We start from the raw sequence: 24,651 nt of genomic DNA, 5'->3' as shown, positions 1-24,651 counted from the left end.
TGGAAAATTTGACATACTGATGTTTGGGAGCTGGAATTTTTCTAGCTTTAAGATTCACTATCCCTGAGTAAAGGAAAGTTTAAGTTCAATAGAAAGCCAACTTTATAACAAAATACTATTTATTTTAAAGTAAAATTGCAAGACTAAATAACTAAATGCACTACTAAGATCATATTTAAACATCAAAAATGCACCATGGAATTTGTTTGAGATATTTGAGCTGCTAATTCTGTCCCTCCCAGGTTCAGCTCTCATCTCCTTCCAAGTCCTCTAGCCCAGAGAGCCAAAATTGCAAGAATCTTTTTCTATCTCCATGATCAAATGTGGGGAACTAAAGGATGCTGCCTTATTTCTTCCCCTTCTTTTTTTTTGTGTTACATTACTATTCATTAGCCTTTTTACTGTATGCCTTATTTAACATATGACAAAATCAGTCTGCTTGTCTCTGTGGTAGCCTTCCCAAACACTGGGAAAACTTTCATCATCACATTATGATAACATCTAGGATTTCGTCTTATTAGACACCTGTGTGGAGCAGGTCTAATTTCAATAGTACATCCACATATTTATATATTGCACTATAGGTTTTGCAAGAACTGTTCAAGGTCCTACATCACTTTATTGAAATATGTTGCTATATTATACTTTGTGGCATCAGACTCAGCCAGGGTGACTGAGGGGAATTTAAATAAATGGTTCAGTTAAAAATGTCCGGATTCTTTTTAGTGTTGGCACTTACAGTGAATTCAAACAAACATTTTTGTATCTCAAGATCAAAATTTTAAAAGGCATTTGAGTTTCATGAGGAGCTACAATAGTTGTATTTGCTATAGAAGTTGAATATAATGAGTTGCAACAAAATTCCAGGTTCCATCTTAAGATAACTCTCACATACTCTCTACACAGATTTTCTAATGCTCAGCCCAATAAAAGATGTTACTTACCCTATAAAACACTGAACATTTTTATTATATATTGTCCACAGAGACATTGTATACCACAGGGACATCCATGTCATGCACTTGGAGGCTTTTGGTCAGCAATAACCAACTGCTGCATGAAACCAACTCATTATTCCTCCAACGCTCTGATCTCCAAAACACCCTAACCTCAAATATAGCATACCTCACTCAATAAATCCAGTGCTTCATGGAAACCAGATGGATGAAATTAATTAATTGCTTCACCAGAATAAATTCAGATGTGCTACCAATCTCCCTCCTCTCCCTCTCACTTTCACCTCATAATCTGATGTCTGCTTTTGGAGTTTCTTTCTCTCTTAATAATCACTCCTACAGGTAATAAAACCCAGTCTTTACCAACTGAGTGCCAATTGCCAAGTGATATAACCAATTAACAAAATTTCATTATATTATAAATAAAGTTCTAGATTTATTTTATTTATATTTCTTTTTTCATCTGAGGAATGGTTACCAAACCGAAAGGTTGCCCATTTCTCCCTCACTGCATTGACTACACTTAAGTATCTGAAGTATTGCTTTTACAATTTCTGCTCAGTGATCTTCCACATCCCAGTGATCAAGAAATACCAATCATGAAACAAATCAATCAAAATTGAGGATGTAGCAGTTTTGATGCAAGCAATACATAGTTTAACACATCAGTATCAGGTACTGTCTTCATACCTGGTTTTCTCTGGCCATTGTAGCCAGGTCATCTTGCAGTCTCCTGTTTTCTTTCAGAGCCATTTCCTTCACTCTTCCCATTTCTGCAAGCTCTAGCTGGGATGTATCAAGCTGGCGACGTAAGGTGGATATCTCCCGGTCTCTGTTTCCCAGCATGTCCTGCATCTGGCTATCAAGTGAAAACATTATTAAAGTTGTCCTTTCTTGTCCTATACCACATACTGCTGAAAATAATCAGATAAAATTATTGCTCTCTGAATGATGACAAACTGAGTCTAAATAGAATGTAAACTAAGTACGCAAAATGTCAATACGCTGAAGTAAGATGGATTTAATCGTCAGTTTTGACGATGTATTTGGTAAGACATATCTTATTAAACAAAGAGCAATTACAGATACCTATGTTTATCTGTCTTTGGTAGTGATTATGGTAACTGCATATTTTATAAGCTATAAAGGAAGAAGACAAATAATTTACACTTGAAGGACAATTATGAAAAGAGAAATGAAAAGATTAACCAAAAAATTAGAAATATAAACATCCGTAAACTTAAGTGAACTTTTGCATTATTTTTTTTTTGTCACATATAATTCATGCACCAATGTTGCAAATATTCAGTTACATTGGTCTTCAAATATTTAAATATTGGTGTTTAAATTTTTGCTTTTAAGATGCTATAGTTTAAAAAGTCACACTTAAAAAGAGGAAAGAACAGAAGATCAGAGGAAGCCCAGCTAAAAACTACATAAATACAATTTAATTAAGGCTGTACTTATATCTTAAGCTAGAAGAACTAGATTGGCAATCATTAAGAATTCAGCTCTGAATCTTACCTGGGTCAATCTAATACCTAGTTATAGCAAACTACTTCTTGACCAAGAGTTAGGAAATGTTACCAGTTTAGGGAAATTGATACAGACAAGCAATTGTTAATGACTGTTGAAACAGTTCCTTAGCAGCCTGCAATATAATTGCAGACGAAGTGTCTTCCAAAGCTGAGTACATCTTTCTCAACACTATACACTCCTCTACTTGACTCAAATGGAATTAACTCAATTTCATCAAAATAACTAAAATAGCCATCTAGTTTCACTTTGAAACTACTACATAAAACAAAACCTCCAAAGAAGGCATCCTACTCTTAACTTACTCTGTTGAGGACTCCAGCTCAGAGAGAGTTAAACGTAAATGAGCAATTGTTTTCTCCTGTGGAAAAAAAATCAAAAGTTGTATCAGGTATTATTATATTGCAATATAAGAGAACACTTCAAGTTAAAGAACTTTTAATATAAACCTTTTGGTTCTTCACCAATAAGTAATTTCCAGGTTTATTTACTGATAAAGGATTGTCTTGTCATTGAAACAGATGGAAGTCAGCTATAGATTTTGTCACTTCAGGCTAGTACTTTATATCTCAATAAATACCCCCACATGTAAAATGCAAACAAATGCTTCTTTATTTTCTTGGAGTATTTAGAGAATACAGAAACATTCATAATTAAGGTTCTATTGAGTTGGCAAATTACTCTGCATTGGGTCCAAGCATAGTGCTTATGTGCTCTGCACAGACTTGGTCATCAAGGCAAAACGTTTCCCTAAAACATAACTGTTTTAAAAATCCCCTGGTGGAATGTAAAGTAGTACTTTTATTGGACATACCCTGTTAGCTAGGTTGTCATCTAAGCATGCAATTCTTTCTGTTTTTTCATCTACGGTTTCTTGAAGACTGTCCTTTTCTTTGTCCAAAACACTAATTGTACTTCTCAGCACACTGACTGCTTCTTCCTGTGACGTGCTCCTCTGGTTTAACCTATCTAAAAACAAAAGAATAAGTGCTTTCTATTTTAAAATCACGAAATAAGCACAAAAATAATTACAATTACCTATTATCTCTTTCAGCTTTATAATTTCATCATGAGCTGTCAGCAGTTCATCCTTTTTGAGGGACAATCTGTGCTGTAAATCTTCAATAGACTTCTGGTGTTGGTCATTTAAAAGCCTGAAAAATGAGTATACAGTTGAAAGAAGCTTGGAACTTGAAAGTCTTCAGCTTCTGCTCTTAAGCTGCTTCAAGTGCTGGAACAGTTCCAGGATAACCTCCTGACAGGGCTGTCTCACCTACCAGCAGCACAGGGTTGTGCCATTACTAATCATCCTCTCCCTTGAGGAGAGAGAGGACTTAAGGATTGCTGAAGCCAACACCACTTGGACCCTTGCTTCAAGTTCACCTCAACATCAATGCAAAATGGAGCAATGGAACCTTGGTGGAGCAACCACTTAACCAGAAACATTCACCTCCTCTGATTTCTGTTACTCTTCATAACACTACTTGTATCTTTTGACTCTTGTTTTATAAAGTTTTTGATATGGAGCTCATAGCAGTGATTATCAGCCCCACCACATTTTAAGAAACAACCAAATTGACAACTACAGTTTTGATCCTACTTTTAAAAAATAAAGAGCCTAAAAGATATTTGAAATCATCTACCTACATAGTTGTTTGTCTTGGAAAGAAATATCAAATTGACTTAGGAAAAAAAAATCAACAAAATTCTGAAGTAACTACATGGATTATTTATGAAACAGGTAAAGAAAAAATCCCTCTCAAGTGGGATCCCACAAAAGCTAGAGAAGCTTTTCATTCTTAAAAAACCTCACTAATGTAGAATACAGCATGTCTCTTTATAAAGATTGCTGTCATCCACTTCGAAGTGAAACTTGAGAGGGGGAAAAGAAAGGGCAAGGGGGCAAACACAGCATTTCCATCATGCATAAAATAAAATCAAATGCTAACATAAATGTAGCTCTACTCTTCATTGTCTTCTTTTTGCAATATTAATGCTTTACACTGAAATTAGAGGAACCTAATAAGGCTTTTTAATTTTCATGATTCTTGTCACAATTTTATCAATACACTAATTGTTTTACCCAACTCTGTGCAGTTGGGTGCATTAGATGAACTGCAAGGCCTGCTGCTCAGCTTCAGTTCTTCCTAGGATTCCCTCACGTGCTGTGCTGTTACAGGGTGCTGTGTGGTACTGCTCAGGTGGGGAATGGGGGATACTACACAGACCCTGGTTTCCCTTGTAAAACATCCGAAAGATGTCATCTACAGCATTACCCATCCTATAATGATCTGTTACATCAACGGCTCTCATTTCCACCCAAATTTATTCAATACTGTTTTCACTTTCTCTAAGCGTTTTCCTTGTTCTGTGACATTTAGACACCTGATGGGAAAGCAAGTAAACTTGCTTTACTAAAGCAAGTTTAAAAAACACAATGATCCTGCAACCTTAAACAGACCTTACAAGTACATGACGATACTTAAATCCTCCAGTTCTAAGCAAGCTGGTCAAATCCCACAGACTGTGTCTACGGATCATAAGATATTGGTTCTCAAAACTGTAGGTGCTACTGCTGCAGTTTAAAAAGGCCTCTGTCTTCTTTTTAACAAACAGAGTTTGGGAATCCTTTTAGAAACTTTCAGTTCTGCTACATTCATAAGCAGAAAATATGGTTATTGCATGAAACAATTCTAGAATGAGCCATAAAAATTATCAGTATATTTGGTCATCAAGTAAGTCCAGGAGAAGCTTGCTGTGAAAAGCTACCACAGCACTTTCCTCTCTTACTTTTCTTTTAACATACAAGCTGTACCAAGTGATTTTTAAAATATTTATAATTACAGTCTTTCCCAGGAACTCAACTCTGTTATACAGTTACAGAATAAACAGAATTATCCTAGCATCTGTAAAAGATCATCACATTTTGTATCAGACTTACTGAAGTGAGCAAATCTCAGCTTTAAATTGAGAAGAATCGTCAGAAGTCTGGGCAAGTTTACTTGACTTCAGATTTAACTCATTTTCCAAATAGTTTATTTTTTCTTTCAGGATAGAGACTGTAGTCCTTAGTTCACACTTTTCAATCTGAAGCTGCAATTTAAAATAAATAACCAAACATTACTATTGCAGAAAGCTATCAAACTTGGCTTCTAAATAAATTAAAGTTGAAAACAGATATTAAAATTAATTTCTGGAATAGTCTATCCTATTTTAGAAATAATAAAAGCTTACTTCCTAAAAAAGCACTTACTCCTTTAATGTTATTCTCCAGTTCTGAAACATCATGCTGCAGCTTTGATTTTTCATGGTCTGCTGCTTCCTGATGCATCTGAGAAATATAAAATTACATGTAACAATATTTTTAATCAGAGAAACTTAAGTTTCATGTTTCAGAAAATACTGCTTTACATTCTCAGATAAAAGACCAAATGCAAAGCTCTCTCTGTAAAACTACACATTAGCTGAAAATACATTACTGTAATTTAATATAACATTACTGTTTTGGGTTTGATTCTTGGTTTAGATTTTTTTAAAATAGTATATTTATATTTGGTCCCAACTAAATTAATATTTGCGAGTTGTCATAGAGTTTATTGAACTACATGAGGTCACGTGCATGTATAACTTAGTGCCCTAAAACATTTTAAATAAATTTATTCAAATATTATTAATTACAACATGTAGTGTACACTACAAAGCTAATTGGCCTTTCCCTAAATCTATGAAGAAACTTTTAAAGATTACTTATCTCTTCACTGACTTCTGTGCATAACCACAGTGAAACAAACTCTCAAACTTCCTAGAAATGCCTTAGATTAGTGTGTTTGTAAAGGTATTTCAAAATGGCACACATATAAAACATTGGTAGCCACCTGTTAGAAGAAAGGATGGAACTGGAAACACACCTCTACTACTGCATGCACATACTTTAAGCAAAGAGGTCAAATTTACTGCCACTGCATTCAGATACACAACAGGTCTTTATTTTTGTGGTAGTAAAATCAAACGATGGAAGCAATCATCATACAATCACTACTGACATATGTTGTCCTGGGATAAGTCCATTAAAATTATTTTTAAAAAGTTTTAAAACATTATATTAATGACCAATACAGAAGAAGCAGGGAAACAAATCCCCTGAAATCATAGGCTCTTGACTACAACCATTAATGCACTTTAATACCAGATATCATATGCTCATAGAATCATAGAATCATTTAAGTTGGAAAAGACCTCTAAGACATGAAGTCCAACTATTAACCCAGCAGTGCCATATTCAACACTAAACCATGTCCCTGTGTGCCATATCCACATGCTTTTTGAACATTTGCAGGGTTGGTGATTCCACCACATTCCTGGGCTGCCTGTCAAGATCATAGTAACAGGAAAATCACTGCATTAATAAACATTTTTTAAAGGTCAGAAATACTGAAACTTGGACTGAATTTATGTTTCATGGCTCAGTTATGTACCATTTAAAATATAATCTGCTAAAAAGTGCAACAGCAACTAAAGATCAGCAAAAATGAAAAAGCCCATATAGTACCAAATTTGTAGGATAAGAACCATATATGAATGTGACAGTGTGCTTCACCCCATCCCCCTCTTTTTTTTTGGTTAACCAATAGTCACTAGTGGCCCCCCTGATAGCTGCATCCAGCTCAAGGAGAACTCTGGGATGAGAGCTAACAGCAGATAGCTAAGGACTGTAAGTCTTGCTTGGCAGCAGCTGAGGGCTAGTTGAGCATGTGGCTACTGAAATACTGCTGGTATGCAAATAGAAGTCAATCATCCTAATCCATGACTAGTGGACAGCCCACAGCCCATTGAGCTCTCCTGCATGGCAGCAGGCTGCACACGAGGATCTCCCCTTGAGCTGAGAAGCTTCTGAAGGTTACTCGTTAAGGCAGAGAGAATCCTTATTGCATCTCATACTCAGCTAATGAGCTGGGAGTGAGAACACTGAAAAGTTGAAATGTTAGCTAAATGATATACAGGATTGATTGCTATAATCCTTTAGACACAAACTATTGACCAAGTATGGATCCAGCCACACTCCTCTGAGCAATCTGGAAGGCAAGAAGACCCTTCTGAACCTCATGACTCAATGGGAAGGTCTCCCTGATAGTTTTGTCTGACCTTGGCCTCTATGCAGCAAATACTCAAATGTACCTTACCATCAAATCTTGTTAAACCATTGCATCTACCATTGAATTTTAGAAATTAACTGCCTTAAGTGAACAAAATACATTGTTACTTCTCTCTTGTGAGTGAAGTGCATGATTTCTTCAAGGCACTTCAGTGCATTGGAGAAACGACACAACAATGACATCGAGACATCCTCAAAGTAGTGCATATGCAAGAAGTAGTCTGTGGCTGGGCCTCCATATCTAGGTCTCCCACACAAGGTGATGACACATTTGCCCTTTAAAGCATGTTCCTCTACCCCTGCCTGGGACTGTGTTTACAGGAAAACATGGTAATTCATAACAGTAACAATAACAATAATAGATATTTGATAATAATATAAAATTCATTATGAGTTTGAAATCCAAAGTTATTGAAAAGCGGAACTGATAGACAGCCAAAAACAAACACAGCATTATTGCATAACCCTTCCCTATATGTCACCTCAATATAAGCAATGAAGCTATAAAAGCTCACCTTTAATTTATCTTCAAGACTTTCTTTTTCTGCCATTAGTATTTTAAAGTCAATCAGTGCAATGTCTCTTTCTTCTTCTGTGTGACTTTGAGAAAGAAAACTGTGTTTTGCTTCTCTTCTCATCCTGTTCAATTCACTCTGAGACTTTAAAAGATTAGTTTGTTAGCATACATGGGACTACAATATAGTGTACACATGAACAAATGCTATAATTAGAGAAGTCCCATTACAGTCTTATTTTTCTCTAGATAACTAAAATGTATTCCCTAAACTACTCAAAATAATCATCATTCTTTTCTTTTACTGTCCTAAATATCGCCTAACTTCACTGTTCTCTTATCAGTTAACTACTCCTTTCTTGATCCCTTGCTGTATCTTTACACAACCTTCTCATGTATTCTACTGCTTTTTCCTGATGTTTACCATTTACAAAAGCCAGTACAGTAATTTTTAATAGCTTTCAAATTAGTAAACTAACTAGAATACATAATTTATTAACAAGTAATAAAAACAGGTATGTATTTTATTAGCCTTGGTTATGTTCTACTAGGTTTTAAATTTTAATTAACTAACAGTACAAGAAGTGTTAATTGGTTATTTCAATGTTAACTATAAACAATCTCTTCTTACCTGCTCATAAAGAACTTTTAATCTATCTCTTTCTGCAGTCAATAATTTGACATTGGACTGAATTTCTATCATGTGTTTTTCAAATCTGTCTAACACAGACCGCAGCTCATCTCTTTCTCTAGTGATTGATTTAAGCTCTTCGCTCTGAAAAGTGATCAATAAACTGTTGTTAAAATTTGCTAATTAAAATGTCTGAAAAATTAATGCCATAAAATAATTCTTCCTGTTAGCAAAACATAAAAAATATATTCAAAATAACTGTAATCACAAGAAAAATTACACTGGTGGTGTAATCTAAACAACAGGAACCAGCTGTTATAAAGAAAAAGCAAAGGCGCTACCAGTAAGATTTCAACCTTTTTCTGGTTATTATCTAGCTCTGTTTATTTCAATAAACTGATCAATAAATAATCAGCGTTACTGTAAAATGTGACAAGGAAAGAAAAAGAAAAGTTCATTGGAGTTTCTCTCAGTTGACCTTCTGCATCAAGAATGTAATTCAGAAAATTACTACAGTCATTTAATGCCAATAAATTTTAAAATATATTTGATGGCTTCTTAAATGTTTCTACAGTATTTTTTTCACTTATCTTGACAGCAAGAACTTTACCTTCTCTGCAGTCCTGCGGCTTGGGCTAGGCCTTAGTTTTACCATTTTCTGAAGATAGTCTAATTCTCGCTTATAGTAGTCTCTGTCATCTTCTAAGGTCTTTACAAATGCATCTAGACGAGATGGAGATTTGTCTCCTAGGGCAATACCATAGTCCAATCTCATTCTTTCAATTTCAAGGACAAGTTCTCGTTCTGGAAATAAAAAAAAAAAAAAGAAAGAAAAAAGCTCTATAGGGAAGTAATGAATTTCCTCAAAGACACTGGTAATTGGGATGGATTAACTCACACCAACCATCCAGGCAGCAATCCTGCTGAACAGGATGTAAGAGTTCTAAAGGCTAAAGAAGGCTAAACACAAATGAATAGCATAAGACCATCAGAGGCCTCACAGCACCTTGAGCTGTATTGACAGAGGGATGTGATTATTCTCCTTTATTTAGCACCCATGAGATTGCACTTAAAATACTGTTTTAAGGTTTGCCCCTCCTACAACAAGAAAGATGTACATAAATTAAATCCAAGGCAAGCACTGCAAGATTGTCAGGGAACAGAATACTGGCTCTGTGGAGAACACCCAAGGGAACTGGGTTTATTCAGCCTGGAGAAGTGCTGAGAGCAAAGGGCAGACTGACAGTACCATGAGGCACTTACAGATAATGTAGAGCAAGTTTTTTCACAGGTACATAATAGGTAAATAAGAAACAGTGGCAATTAATTGCTACAAGCAATTACAAACAATTGTAATATGGGGAGAATAATTTACTCTGACAGCTGAAGAACATTAGAGATATTGTGGAATTTTCATCCCTGGAGGTTTTCAAAATCTAAATGGATAAATCTCAAGAAATGGATCTGAAGAGTTTTGGAAATTACTTTGTATGAAACTACCACAGAATTAGGATAAGGATGTCCTGTGGGAGCACAGTAAAAAGATGAACTTTCAGTTCTCACATAGAGAATGAAAATATCTTTTTATGACAAGAGCTTTCACTTCAACTACGACTGGAGAACTATGGTCTTATTTTAATTTATATATATCAAAAGTCTTTTAGTACTATTAACTCTATGTTTACTAGGTAGGTATTCTATTAAAAAAATTATAGAAAAGCAATTTCCAAGAATCTACATTTGATGATTTACCTTTTCTTTCTAAGTTCTCTGTTTTTTCTGTCAGCCTTTGCTTCTCTTGTTGAAGCTGGTTTAACAGCAGCTCAAGATTCCCTTTTTCATCTGTTTTCCCAAAGAGTTCTTCATTCAGTCTCTCATTCTCCTTATGACATGAGCACAACTCCTGAAGTAACAAGTATTATAAAAATTAGAACTGCCAATAGAGACACTTGGGAAAAAAATTAACATTTTGATAGTTTTTTTAATATACAACACTGTTTACTTCTGGTTGACCTGGATGCTTTATGCTTTAACATTAGTTGCAGGCCATCATTGTATTTCTACTACATTTTATTAAGCCTAAGTAAGCATTACTTTTTACAAGGTTTGCAATCAGCAACAAGAAAAGAAAACTAACCAGTAGGATAGTGGGATACAAACATGGGAAAAAAAATTAACGACGAAAGCAAGAAATAATTTTAAGGGCATTTGGTAATAGTGTTAGTGTTAAAGTGCATTACAATACAGCACCTCAGTCAATGCAATTCTGACACACCTTTCCTATAATCTGATGTCCTGAAAACTAAGTATTTTTGTATTTGCAAGTTCCCTAGGCAGATTAAAAGAAAACACTGCACTCAGCTAATACACAAGTTGCCATATATACTAGAAAGAGTCTGGTCTTCAAAGAATTTATAATAGTGATGCTTTTCATCTGGGGCCTATGCTTTGTTTCTGAGTGAGCCAAGTATTGGATAATTTTTCACATCCCAATTAAGAGACAAAGCAGTTTCAAGACAATGAAAATCCTCTGGGATGTTATAACTCATCTGTGGTAAAAATTATTATGTCACCAGGAAATTATGACTTCAGATAGCAGAAATAAGGAAATGTACAATAAGGACATAGTCAACCATACTGTCTACAGAAATTTCTTTCAGTTTATTTTTGCAACAATATGATGTAGCTTCTCTAGCTCTTTCGTTTATTCGTTAGTAATTTTTGCATCAAAGGTTCAGGGTACTAAAGAAGTTATCTTGCTAATTGTTAAATTGATTTATCTTATAATAAATGAAACAATCATGCGGATGACAGCATGATAAAAAGGGTACAAACAAGAACAGAAAATATTTTTACTTACTGATTTAAGCCTTGTTATCGTTTCTTGTAGATCCTGTATTTCACTGACTTGTCTTTCAATTTCTTTCTATCAACCAAAATTAACCTATATGTTAAGAGTTACATATTCAAAATGACAAAAATCCCTTTGTTACAAAAAAAAAAAAAAAAAAAAAAAAGGAAACACACTATTTGGTAAGAAATGAAGTTAGAATGAAGTTAGTTCCTTGTAATAAAGTAGTAAAGCTTCTAGGAAGCGAAAGCATAAAAAAATTGTGGTAAAAACACCCACATTCTTTTGGAGCATAATGATTAAATTAATCACTGCATGACTCCTCATAGGAAAAAACCCTCCAAATATATGTACTGCTGTTGCAAATATGCATTACCTCACAATAGCTTTAAGTACCTCAGCATTTTATTTCATATTAAGCTAATAAAAAAAAAGACAGATTGTCCCTTAACTAAAATAATCTCAATTTAATACAGTAAAAAGACAAAATAGTTGCAAATAATCTACTTTAACTGAGAAATTCCATGTAATATTAGGAAAACTGGAAAAAAATTCTTTTAATCTTCATTTCATGAGGTAATAAGCCTTTCATTGCAATTAGAAGATATAAAACCAAGTAAAATGAAACAGATCCTTCACTCTGTGACATGTTAGTGATTACCTTTGCTTCTCCTATTTCCTTATCTGCAGTCTCAAGCACTATTTCTTTGTGTCTTTCCAACTGCTGTGCCAAGTGATCTATTTCATTCAGTTCTTGACACAGTTCTTCATTTTTATTGCTTAAATCCACTACCTCACTAGTCACATTTTGTTTAGTATCCAAGAGATCTTGAATGTGATTTTCAAGTTCTTTGTTTTTTTTCTGAAGATAATCAACCTGAAAGACATTTTTCATTAAAATATTAATATGCATTGTTAAGTTAGGTAGAAAAGTTCCTCCAAATCTTCTGAAATACAGTATCTCTATATGCAAAGTAAAAATGCCAAAAATGATAAGATTTTCTATTTTTAGAACTTAATGCTTATCAACCTGAAAAAGAAATACAATGTTGTGAATTCTCTCCTAGTCATGAATACTGCTATCTAAAGACAATCATACATTTCTTGTCAAATAAAAGTTGTATATTGGGACCAAGTCTGAGCAAATTAGTCTTGACGGTGCAAAACCAGCTTCATGCAGCTCTGGGCTCACTCCCTGTACAATAAATTTGTATTCATCATGACTTACTAATTCAGGATCACTGAGCACAGCTGTCCTGCTTCCAAGTCATAACTCATTCTAGATTTTTGCAGCACTGAACCTAAGTGAATAAACTCTTCAATGTGGCTCCCATACCGTCATGTACATCATGCACAATCAGTACACAGAACATCTAACTCACGTGAGAAAAACCTGAGAATTGATGGTACAAATCCTGAGATGGGCTTTATGTGATTTGTACTCCAGCTCATCTTTAAATTCTTATTCAGAGACCACTACTGAATGCATGTTCATACACACAGTAAACACAAAGACCTTTACCCTAAGCTTATCCTTTCCTAAGTTTGTGTTGGAGTAAAGGTGGGGACCATTTGAAATCCATAAGGAAGATTCCCCACTCTCTCATGAGAATATCTACAGGGTTACCCCCTATCATAATTACATATACCATTGTTACTTTCTAAAGCGTAAATGGCATGCATGCAATAACTTTCTAACTAAATAAAAGGATTTTAAAACTTGCTGAAAATGGTGTGGTATACAAAAATTTGCTGAATACTTTCAGATTAACATACTATGTACAGATGTGAGTTCATTGAATTCTTTACCAAAACCTTTCTGACAGACTTTTAAAAGAGGAAATTAAATTTCCTTGGACAAGAAACACTGCCACTAAAAAAGAAAGGCAAGTTCCATTGACTGATTTTATATCTATAGTGATTTTTTGAAGAGCTAGAAGTTTTGTGGGTATTTTTATGTTTGACTAAACAACTGCAATAAATGCATTACCTGTATATTCAAGCAGGAAATAAGCTTCTCATTACTTTTAGTTCTTGATTCCAGAGAGAGAACCTCATGAGAACGCCCACCACCCAATGCCAGCATTAAGCGCTCAATTTCTTTGTCTCGTATCTCAACCTTTGATGGACAAAAAAAATGTTCCAGTATCCTCATACACCATTAATAAACCCTTCATTTAAATAAACACACACATAACATTCAGCAAAAGGTACACAACTAAAAATGCAATTTCTATCTTTTTTTGTATTTCAGATTCTCGGTTCTTCTGAAAAAATAGTATCTTTGAAAGAGAAATAAATGAATCAAACACAATTTGTAAGGGAAAACTGAAACAGTTCTTACTAGATTACATTCTTGAAGAAAACCAAATTTAATTTTCAATTTTAATTTGAAGTGAAGTTAACGAATGCTACAACTTAACTGAGACTAGCACTTAAAATTAGGGAAAAAAACTTCTAAATAGGCTAACTCAGTGACTATTCTAGTCGCTGGAAAAAAGGAAATATTGGAAGAGAAAAACCAAGATGTAAAGAAAAAAGGACTGTCCACCAATCCCTAGATTTTGAAAGACGTAACACATGAACATTTGATGTAATTCCATTACTTAAAGATTGTACCTACCTTATAAATACAATACCATTAAAACTTTGTAAAATAAGTTATTAATAAAAACTTAAAAATATAACCAGTCCAAGTAATGAAAAACCATCCTAAGACGTACGTAGATCAAACTGCTATTTTGGACAAGTTAACACTTACACACTAAAATATGCAGAAAAATTCTACTTATGATTGTCAAGTTTACCTTAGTTAATGTAATTTCAATAGACAAATTTATCAGCAAAACCACCAGGCAAGTATTTTGTCATTGCTGCTGTCTCCAAAAGCAGAGGAAGAAAAATGCTCAACATAGGCAAGTTAGAATAATTATATTTCACATGCCCTACAATGCATTCCTAAGAAGGTTTTTAAGACAAGGCCATTGCCATGGCTATGACACCCAGATAATAACAATAATATTAATATTAATAATAAAACAACAATCCCACTACTACTGAGAGATAAACATACCTGTTTGCTATACTTTTTCATTCCACTTTCAGATGTCTCCAGTTTTTTCTGTAGTTCTGTTACTTCTGACTGCAGTTCTTGAATTCTGAAATGTAGTGCTACATTTTTATATTAATTCATGAAAGAATTGTATGCACACAATTCAATACTATCATTTCCTCTTTGCTCCTGAACCCAAATATGTCACAGAGAAATAGTTTTGCTCATGCAAAATATTAATGCAGAAGATGTTGTTTGAGATATTGCAGCAGGTTGACTGTGTCTGACTGTCAGTCCCCCATATAGATGCTCTCTTACTTCCTTTCCTCAACAGGATGGGGGATAAAAGAAGAAAAAGCTCATGGGTCAAGGAGCTTTTTAAAAACAGGGAGACCATCTACCAACTACTGTCACCAGTGACAGACTCAAGTGGGGGAACATTAATTTAACTTATCAGTCAAAAGGAGTAGGACACTGAGAATCAAAGACACACCTAAACTTCAAAGTTAAGAAGCTCTCTGGCTCACCGATTATCAGCCACGTGGAGAAGGTCTGCAATGTATGGGTCCTCTGGCTGAGGCACTGGGTAGGCACTGACACCTGAGGGGGGCACAAACTGGTCTATCTGCATGCGCTGACGCCTGAAGGGAATGCTTTTCCTCCTGCCACCTAGAAGCACAAACCCAGAGATATATTACTTGGAGTTAAAGCAAGGGAGTAATCTACTTTAATACAAAGTTAATTTTCCTATTTATTTCACTGCTTCTGAATGGGCATGTTTCACCATTTTATTCCTTCTACAATAAGCTGATAAAATTCACATATTCTAGGCAATACCATTCTTGCAGGTTAGCACCAGTTTTGCCAAAGTTCATTATTATAATAAGGAAACACACAAAGCTTTTATAAGTCATTTTCCCCAGTGTTTAAGATCCCAAATACTCTATAGTTGAAACTTGTTGAAGCTGTTAGTGACTCAGCTTACTAAAACAGCTAAATCAAAACACCACAAAAGGCATTTGGTTTTCACATTTAAGAACTATTTTATGACTGAACTAACCTTTGCATTGTTTAGTAATATTTTTATTCCTTCTACTCTGTGTTCATTTCAGTGACTATCATATCCTACTGCCCATAAAGCAGAGTATGCTATTAGCTTGAATGATAACATATTTAGAAAAAGGCAAAATGCAGTATTTTTTTCCAGATAGAACATTTCCTCTTCATCATATGGTTAAATAAGAACATGTAATATTGGATGATGTAGTATAGAAAAATCCTAGAAGATTTGTGACCAAGGGACAAGAATGCAAAAAGACAGACAAAAGCCTGACATGTCATCTTTGAAGCAAAGGACATGAAGTGCAGAAAGGTATGCAAAAATAAAGAGGAAATTTATTTTTTCCTAGCTATCTATTGATTTTCCTCAAATGCCAAAAAATGCATATATAATTCAATGGCTTGGAAAAATAAAGACAGACTCAAAATTTCCCAAAATAATTCTATATTCCTTAGATTCAAAAAAATTAAGAAAAATGAAACACTGGAGAAAGAAATTAACCTGAAAGTAACATCTAGAACATTTTAAGTTATCAAAAGATCCTCTAAATATTGTAAGTTTATAGAGGATTGGAATACTTGTAGACATATTTTGCATCTTGCTATGCTTAGATCTTGGTTCCAAAAATCTGAATTTGTCACTTACACTCAATTACCTGTCCAAAATATGCAAGTGTCAAACAATACGCATTCAAATTTGTCCCTAACTGAAAGTTCAAACAGAGAAATTACAGAATTCAGAGCCCAAACTTTCAAAGGGTAATGCTATTCTACTGGATATTTTACTACAGTAACTGCTCTTACGAGAGGATATTATGTTCTGAAGATAAAAAAAAAAAAAAAAAACCAGAAAAAAGTTGAAATATCTGTGATTATTTACACTCACCAGGTGTTTGCACCACTGCTTGCAGATTCTTCTCCTGAAGCTGCTGAATTTTTTCAGTCTTGGCTTTGGTCTCTTTTTCCAGCATTTTAATTTTATGTATATACTGGTTATTCAGAAATTTCAAGTCAGTTGTTTCATGTTCAATCCTCCTTAAGGAGGCTTTCAAATCTTCAAGGGAGAGAAAAGCAGTATTATCTGTCTTATTCACTATTATTTTTCCTAGTAGCACAAAATAAGCATAAAGAAAATCCTATATTCTTTTTCCATAGCAGAAAATTATCAAATACACATACATATGTGCATACTTTTACAAACAAACACACAAAAATATATATTTATACATGTTTTATAAATAAACACCCACTGTGGAACAAAGGCCCATTTAACAGCATTTAACAGTATTTCATTTTCAATTAAAAAACACCATTTCAAGGTACAAAAGTATGCATTAAGATTTCTAACATTCTCATATCTTATTAAAACAGTAATTTGAAGAACTTCCAAAGTGTTTTGACTGCAAAAGAAATGTCTAAGCATGAATCTTAATTCATTAAAAGCACTGAACTCTATGACCACTCACACTCACTTAAAAGTACAGATAAAATAATCTGCAGATCAAGGATTTAGCCATATTTTTATTTTGACATGGAAGGATTAAAAAAAAAAAATCATCTTTTGTATATTACCTTTAACATGACGATCAGACTGCTCTTTCAGTTTTAATATTTCTAAATGTAGATCATTATTTTCCCTGGTAAGTCTAGCATTCTCTGTTTTATAAGGTTCCAAAATAGTATCATAATTGCTGCATTCTTTCTCAGTCTTTCCAGAAGAAAACTTTGCTTTGCGCAAGCTCTCAGTTGTATGAACTAAGTCACTAGGATAAAGGAGCATCAGATATGTTAGCAATGTTATCAGCCTTCACACTGCAGATGCAAACGTTTATTATAACCTGAGATACAAAACCCTTTCCCCAAGAGGGGGAGCAAATGAGTTCAAACAAAGGCAACAAAACACTAATGTCATGTAAGAAAAACTGAAAGCTAGGAACCACCTGTTTAAAAAAAACAGTAAATAGGAAAGAACAGGACAAAAAAAAAAGAAAACAAAATAGTTACAAAGCATATCATGAATTTACATCTGAGAAGTATCAAAGCTAGTGATGGGGAGAATAAACTTACCTGGTAGACACATGAATGAGACTTCATGTTGAAGACAGATTACTCCATATTTGCCTACCTATGTTTTTCCATCTGTATTACGCACTAGGAGCAACAGAGCCAGAATAGCTACATTTTTGTATTTAGTCAAATGTAACTGGATTACTATAGAAATGACTGTGTTCTTAGTAATATCAAAGCCAAAAAATGGCAGATCTAACAAGAAGGAAATCTGAAAATTTTTGCGGTTATTTCTGTTACGTGTCTTGCAAAGAGGGCAGAGACAACAAATTTAAAATTCCCTAAATGAGGTCATAATAAATGGAGATGTGAATGTTTTAAGTCACAAAACACGCAATAGAGATTATTTTTTATACAACCAGTTATGAGAGTGTGTCCTTTTAAGCACATATCAATAGGTTAGAAAAGTTGCATTTTCCTATGCCATAGATACTTAGAAGCAATTTTACTGAATTAAATTAAATCTTAAGATGTTCCCATAATTTAAGCAAACCCATTTGACTTCATTTGACACCAGAACTTAATGGTAGCTCTAAAATAACACTGCTAGAAAATAATCCTCATATTAAACCTTCTTTCCTACATGTCAAAAATCAAACAATACCTACAATACAATTACTATTTTTCAAATTAATCCCCTTTGAATACCTGAAAAGCTTTTCCACCAAAGGTAAACTGTCCACTCCCAGTGGGTGCCGATAGCCCAGCTGATTCAGGCGTTTCCTGAGATTAACAAACCTTCGCTCTGCATTTGTACTCATTGTTAACACACCTCCAAAGCTGCTTTTGCCGCAGTCAACAAAAACAGGACACCTACAAGAGATTGTTGGTTACAGCATCTGTCCTTTAAAGAAGGAAAAACAGGGGGGAAAAGTAATAGAAAAACCTTTTTATTCTGTAGGAAATACAGTGCATAAGCATGTCCTTAAAATTTAAGTAAATCAAAACAGGATCACTGCAACTGAAAAGTTTTAAACATATTTAGATATTCCTTTAAAAATAAGTATTTGCCTTGGCAGTTAGTTTTCCTATTATATTCTGAATTTTTCGAATCATGGTCATCACTGTATCTTACACAATACAAATTGCTAGATTATGCTGAAAAACTCATACTTTTTTCTTTCATATATAAATCTTACTTTCAAAGTTTACAAGCCAGTACTTAATATAACTTATTTTCTTTCATATATAAATCTTACTTTCAAAGTTTACAAGCCAGTACTTAATATAACTTATGGCAACCATTTCTAAAATTGCATAAAACATGTAAAATGTTGAAGACAGATTAACTTTCATCTACATTCTATGATAGAAAATAGGAATGATAAAAACTACCAGTGTACTCTAGTCATACTTGCATCATTTTCTGAAAAATACAGTTCAAGGATCAGAGAGCTGGGTTTTCTCAATTGACTCATTAGTTATCTTTTATTACTAAGCTGATTTAAAGGGGACTGGATCAGTATTATTGTGTCTGAATCCAAATGATAATTTTGGTTTTCCTGCGTACACCTGAGGGAAGAAGAACTTTAACATCATTACGTCCTTCTGAATTTAGACACAGAATGAGAAGACAAATCAAGTACTAAAGCTTATGTTTCTTAATCTGTAAAAACATCTGTTGAATAGTTAGAAATATTTTTGAAAAGTAGTTATTTCTGTAAAACATATTCCCTCACATTTTTTTAGAAGTTTCAATATTAACCTATTGGCTGCAAAGACCTGAGCGACCAAACTACCAATTCAAGGTGGTGTTGTTTGCATCTCACATAAAAGGAACAGAATTCAGAGACCACCCAAACTATCATCACAATCCACCAGATTTTAAAAAATATATTAAATAAATACATTCAGGTATTGGGAAATGAGTTATTGATGATAAATTGAGGAAAATGTGCATGTTTCTCTCATATCTAATGCTGGAAAGTTAAGATTTCATCTCATTTTATTAAAATGCTACAAAGAAGTCTAGCAACTGACCTGTGGTTGCCGGGTAATGCTCTGTGGATGAGAATCACCAGTCTTGCAAGCACAGCATCTGCTCTGGGTACTACTAAAAATATTTGCTTGAAGAGGTTTCAGGTTGTTGGGATATTAACTAAGCAATGGCATTGCCAACAATCCTTTACATACTGTGCTGGGATGTCTGAAGGAGGAGGCGGTGCACTTTCGTTCCACCAGTGTGCTCAGTGGAAGTCAATGTCCTGATGTGTAGGAAATGCTCTTCATACTCCTCTGACAGCCAAACACTAAAGTAACAAGTTCTTGGTATTTCTACACCAAAGTTGAAGATTCTGTACTGAATTCAGGAAAAGTGCAATTGTTTTACTGTGTCTAGACTGAGACTCAGGAATACATTTTATATTACTACAGAAGAAAACTGGTAACTCCTGAGCCCATCTTCTCCTTAAGAAGACTTGTATCAGTTAAAAAGATTAAATTACCTCCAAATAGTTCAGATTCATTTAAAAGCTTGTGTTTTAGAAACAGCAAAGGTTTTTTACTAATTGAATTGAGAAAGTTTTACAAAAGAAATATCATTAACATATCCGTGTGACAGCTTGTACAGGAAGTAACTGCAAAGAAAAATAAATGGACATATGTTAGCACTTCAGTAACTGTGGCTAGGAAGTACATATATAATCTCACTAAATCCCTGCAATAGGCATTCAAGATACAGTAACCTAAACACAATCCAGTATTGGGAAGTACTGACAAATTGCTGGTTGAATCACTCTCCTTCCTAAAAACTGAAATTTTTAATCTAACTCATTATTACCACTGGAATCAATCCAGAAAGAGTATTATCTTATATTCCCTACAGCCATATCTGATCATAAGACCAGGAAATGAATAGCTCTAGTATAGGTCCAAAAGGCATCCTGAAATGAATATGGGAAGATCTGGTGTTGTTATTTCAGAGAGGTTAACATAGATGTTAAAGTCTTCAAAGACAATAATTGTCATACACCCTTTGTTGGAAAGAAATTATGTGTCAGTAATTCCAGACCTCTGCCATTACAGACTACCATAATTTAAATCTTACACCCTAAACTTAGTCTATCACTATTCTTACCATGACATGAAAAAGTATCTAGTAACTTCTACATGAGGAAAATTTGTTTTTCTGGAAATATAAAATCAATACATTAAATGCACTGATTCAGTTGAATCCAAGACCTGTCTGACACAATGTCCCGTGTCTCTTATACAGTTGCCACAGCAAGAGTATAAAAACCTTAAAAATACTAGTTAAATCTTACTCCTACATACATTTTTTTCATATAAACCTATAATGCAGGGCCTTGAAGAGCTTCAAGTTGGACTGAAATAATAGTAATAGTACCTGACAGACCTTTCTCTGAGCAGCCACTGAGACACTTGGCTGCAGCCGTCACTATTCATATTGATTCCTAACTTACCATTTGCCTTTTTGATCACTTTAAAGCATCAATTAGATGCATTCACCATGACACATCTGAGTGGTTGTTACCACTTTAGTGACCACAGCATGTATCACTTTGCCTTTACTAACACTTCTCCTCAACTCTGGCATCACTACTCAGTCCAGTGAAATTTTTCTGGCACCCTTGGACTGCACTTAACATGTCCACATAATGAGCAAATTTTGTCCCCTGCTGTTTAACCCACTCTCTCACATTACTGATCAGTGTTTGTCATGGCTTAACCCCAGCTTGCAAGCAAGCACCACACAGCTGACTTGCTTACTCTCCCCACTCCCACAGGGGTGGAGGGGAGAATCAGGGGAATAAAAGGCAAAACTTTTTTTAGATTGCCATTGGAACAGTTTAATATTTAAAACAAAATATAATACTACTACTGAGCAAGAAAGAGTGATAAAACCAAGAGATGCACAATGCAATTACTCACCACTTGCTGACTGATGCCCAGCATGTCCTCGAAGCACAACCAGCCCTGCTCTGGGTACTCCCTGGTTTATTTTTAAGTAGTGGAATACCAGCTCAGATCATCTGTCCTGGCTATGTTCCCTCATGGCTTTCCGTGCAGCTCCTCACTGGCTCCGAGAAGTCCTCAGCTGAGAGCAAGCACTACTTAGCAACAACCAAAACACCAGAGTGTTATCAACATTATTCTCATGCTGAATCCAAAACACAACACTGCACTGGCTGCTAGGAAGGAAACGAACTTTATCCTACCTGAAACCAGGGCATTTGGTCTTTATTTGCCCTAAAGCATAGATGAGATGCATTCACAGTGCCACATCTTTTTCTGAGCAGTTAGTGCCATTCTAGAGAACACAGCATGTATCACTTTGCCTTTATTAATGCTATTCTTTAATTCCCACTTTATTATTCAGTCCAGTGAAACTCTTCACAATCCTTGAGATCGCACTTAACATGTTTATAAAATGAGCAAATTTTTCCCTTGCTGTTTAACCCATTGTTTCAGATCAGTCTTAAACAGCAGACAATCTTCTGCACATTCACTGTGTAAGGTTGTACTTTCTACTCTCTCTTTTAATCTCCAGCTTCTTTTCTCCATTTCTGACAGACACCTGCCTTCTTAAAAACATTTGGTAAAGAACCTTCTCAAAAAGCCTTTTTGTAAATCCAAGTTTTCTACATTGTTTGCACCCAAGTCAATTCAATCCAGAATTTGCTTTTCTTTAAAGAAGCTTAATAGCCTTGTGAATCACAACCGAATCTTGATGAAAGGTATGTCATACCTACTAGATGTCTGTAAATTTGCAAAGTACTGGAAAGCACTCTTAACAGCTTTGGTATTTCCCATGAGACAGGCTACATTAGCTGCATAAATAGTTCACATAATTTATCATCTAAATATTTCTTTCAATTTAGGACTGCTGTGAAGAGAATCAAATTTCCATTTTTGATGAAAAATAGAAAAGAGAAAATTGAACAGTACTTTAACTCAGACAATTCCTCAACAGGACTTACTAATACATCTAAATGATTACATCTCTAGCATTTGAAATCAGTCATTTGCTAAATAGGGTTTACTAATATGTTTAAATGATTACACCTTTCAGTTGCTTGCTGAAAAGTATTCAGAGCCAATTAGCCTCATTTTTGTTCCCCCTTTGCTGATGGAAACTGCTGAAGGTAACATTCACATGCCTCATTTTATGACATGCTTGGATGGCTGTGAGCAGTCTTTTAAAGATACGTTTATGTAATAGAATGTAGCACCTAAGAAGTGTTCCCTAGTATTTTAAGTCACCAACTGATCCTTGATGTGAAAGATGGGCAAAAGTGAAACCTTATATCCTGCTGCTCTAGGCTTTAACTAGAGAATCAACTGGCACAAAATTGTGTGAATAAGCAATATTTATAGGTATTAGATTAGCAGATTGAAGTCCTCCTTTTATTCGGAGAATAACACAGCAAAATTTATGGTGAGTACAGGTTCAGAACTGTTGCAGATGGAATATTTGTGTTATCAATCAGAAAATGTAATAAAAAAGCAGAGCAAAGGTGGATCTTGGCCATGGAAGAAATAATGCAGTCATCAAGCCATGTGGACAACAAAACTACATCGATAACAGCTGAACACAAAGAAATTACTCTGGACAAATGTATATGCTATGAAACAAGTTTTTTAATTGAGCCTGTAACATTAACACCAAAGACAATAGTGAACTGCAGTTTCAGTCTCAGTTTTGGGAAATACCAAAGTGCATTTTTCATTCACCAGAACTTACATGTTAAAGGTTTTTTTCCCTGTCCTGTTCGCCCAGGTACCAAAGGCACTCAGTGGACCTGATATTTGACTACCGCGGTGCTTTAGGGCTGTGCCGTGACACGCAGTCGCTGCAACATCGTGTTGAAGACACACCCAGAGAGCCAGCACTTGCTTCAGGAAAGGCTGCTTCCAAGTGGATTTGCCGGGAGCTCATTTCTGACTAAGGTATTCATACAACACGCTTGCCGTGGAGTCTCGGCACTTAGCCAATGGAAAGACAACGCTTTTCCCGAATAAACAGTTTTTTTTTTCGCTAAAGTGTAATGGAATGCCAGAATGGTTAGGAAGGCAGCTCTGGAGATCATCCAGCCAAGGCCAGGGTCACCTGGAGCAGGTGGCAGGAACGCGTCCAGGTGGGTTTAGAATGTCTGCAGAGAGGAAGACTCCACGTCCTCCCTGGCAGCCTGTCACCATGTCCTGTACGTTCCCACTTCGGCACAACAAAACCCTTTCGATTATCAGCCTGCTCATCACCCGCCTCCCTAAACTGCAAGCTTTGCAGACCTTCCAGCAATCCCAGTCTGTACCTACAAGAGGGGCGGTCGGTCACTTTCCAAGCAGGTTCACGCCACTTTTTCCCCACACTCACCACTAAAGTCAGGCGTCGGCAAGCGGGCCCGCTGGCAGGCCCGCGACGTCCCAGCGCCTGAAATCCTTTGAAAATGGCGCGCGGAGCAGCGGCCGCTTCCGGCCCGGCCCCGCAGCAACGGGGGGACGCGCCCGCGCGGCCCGGCCGCCCCTTCCGCTCCCTTCCCTTCCCTCCCCTCCCCTCCCCTCCCCTTCCCTTCCCTTCCCTTCCCTTCCCTTCCCTTCCCTTCCCTTCCCTTCCCTTCCCTTCCCTTCCCTTCCCTTCCCTTCCCTTCCCTTCCCTTCCCTTCCCTTCCCTTCCCTTCCCTTCCCTCCCGGCCCGGCAGCCCTCGCGCGCCGGGCGGGACGCTTCCTGCAGCGCCCCGCGAGCCGGGAGTTCCGGGACAAGCGGAGAGACCCGGGAGACCCGGGACTAGCGGCTTCGCCCGTGCCCACAGCCCGGCCCCGAGAGCCTGCGGGAAAGACGGAGGATGTTCTCCATGGGCATGCAGCGACAGGAG

The 24,651-nt window shown here is 35.7% G+C and overlaps 1 protein-coding gene across 7 annotated transcripts in view; it reads right to left on the bottom strand.

Annotated features, from left to right (window-relative positions):
* The window catches only part of CEP135 (centrosomal protein 135), a 34,802-nt gene extending 10,473 nt beyond the window's left edge, over positions 1-24,329 (bottom strand). For 2 of the 7 annotated variants that reach the window (XM_085577892.1, XM_077782839.2), the window contains exons 1-21: positions 24,153-24,329; positions 21,710-21,888; positions 19,799-20,394; positions 18,467-18,631; positions 17,324-17,514; positions 16,638-16,805; positions 15,220-15,361; positions 14,714-14,798; positions 13,631-13,759; positions 12,302-12,517; positions 11,650-11,715; positions 10,542-10,692; positions 9,400-9,593; positions 8,790-8,933; positions 8,160-8,303; positions 5,746-5,823; positions 5,434-5,585; positions 3,531-3,646; positions 3,307-3,461; positions 2,798-2,853; positions 1,647-1,815 (exon numbers count right to left, since the gene is read on the bottom strand). In XM_085577892.1, coding sequence (XP_085434018.1) covers positions 1,647-1,815; positions 2,798-2,853; positions 3,307-3,461; positions 3,531-3,646; positions 5,434-5,585; positions 5,746-5,823; positions 8,160-8,303; positions 8,790-8,933; positions 9,400-9,593; positions 10,542-10,692; positions 11,650-11,715; positions 12,302-12,517; positions 13,631-13,759; positions 14,714-14,798; positions 15,220-15,361; positions 16,638-16,805; positions 17,324-17,514; positions 18,467-18,579 — 2,469 coding nt within the window. In that variant the 5' untranslated portion in view covers positions 18,580-18,631; positions 19,799-20,394; positions 21,710-21,888; positions 24,153-24,329. Of the gene's footprint in view, positions 1-1,646; positions 1,816-2,797; positions 2,854-3,306; positions 3,462-3,530; positions 3,647-5,433; positions 5,586-5,745; positions 5,824-8,159; positions 8,304-8,789; positions 8,934-9,399; positions 9,594-10,541; positions 10,693-11,649; positions 11,716-12,301; positions 12,518-13,630; positions 13,760-14,713; positions 14,812-15,219; positions 15,362-16,637; positions 16,806-17,323; positions 17,515-18,466; positions 18,632-19,798; positions 20,395-21,709; positions 21,986-24,152 lie in introns of those variants that run through there. The other 5 variants (XM_021531475.4, XM_085577894.1, XM_085577895.1 and 2 more) reach the window with 5 other exon arrangements.
* Positions 24,330-24,651: the final 322 nt, after the last annotated feature.

The sequence above is a fragment of the Lonchura striata genome, chromosome 4 (assembly GCF_050655825.1).
Source record: "Lonchura striata isolate lonStrDom1 chromosome 4, ASM5065582v1, whole genome shotgun sequence".
Taxonomy (NCBI): domain Eukaryota; kingdom Metazoa; phylum Chordata; class Aves; order Passeriformes; family Estrildidae; genus Lonchura; species Lonchura striata.
This window is presented reverse-complemented; position numbering and strand designations above follow the sequence as displayed.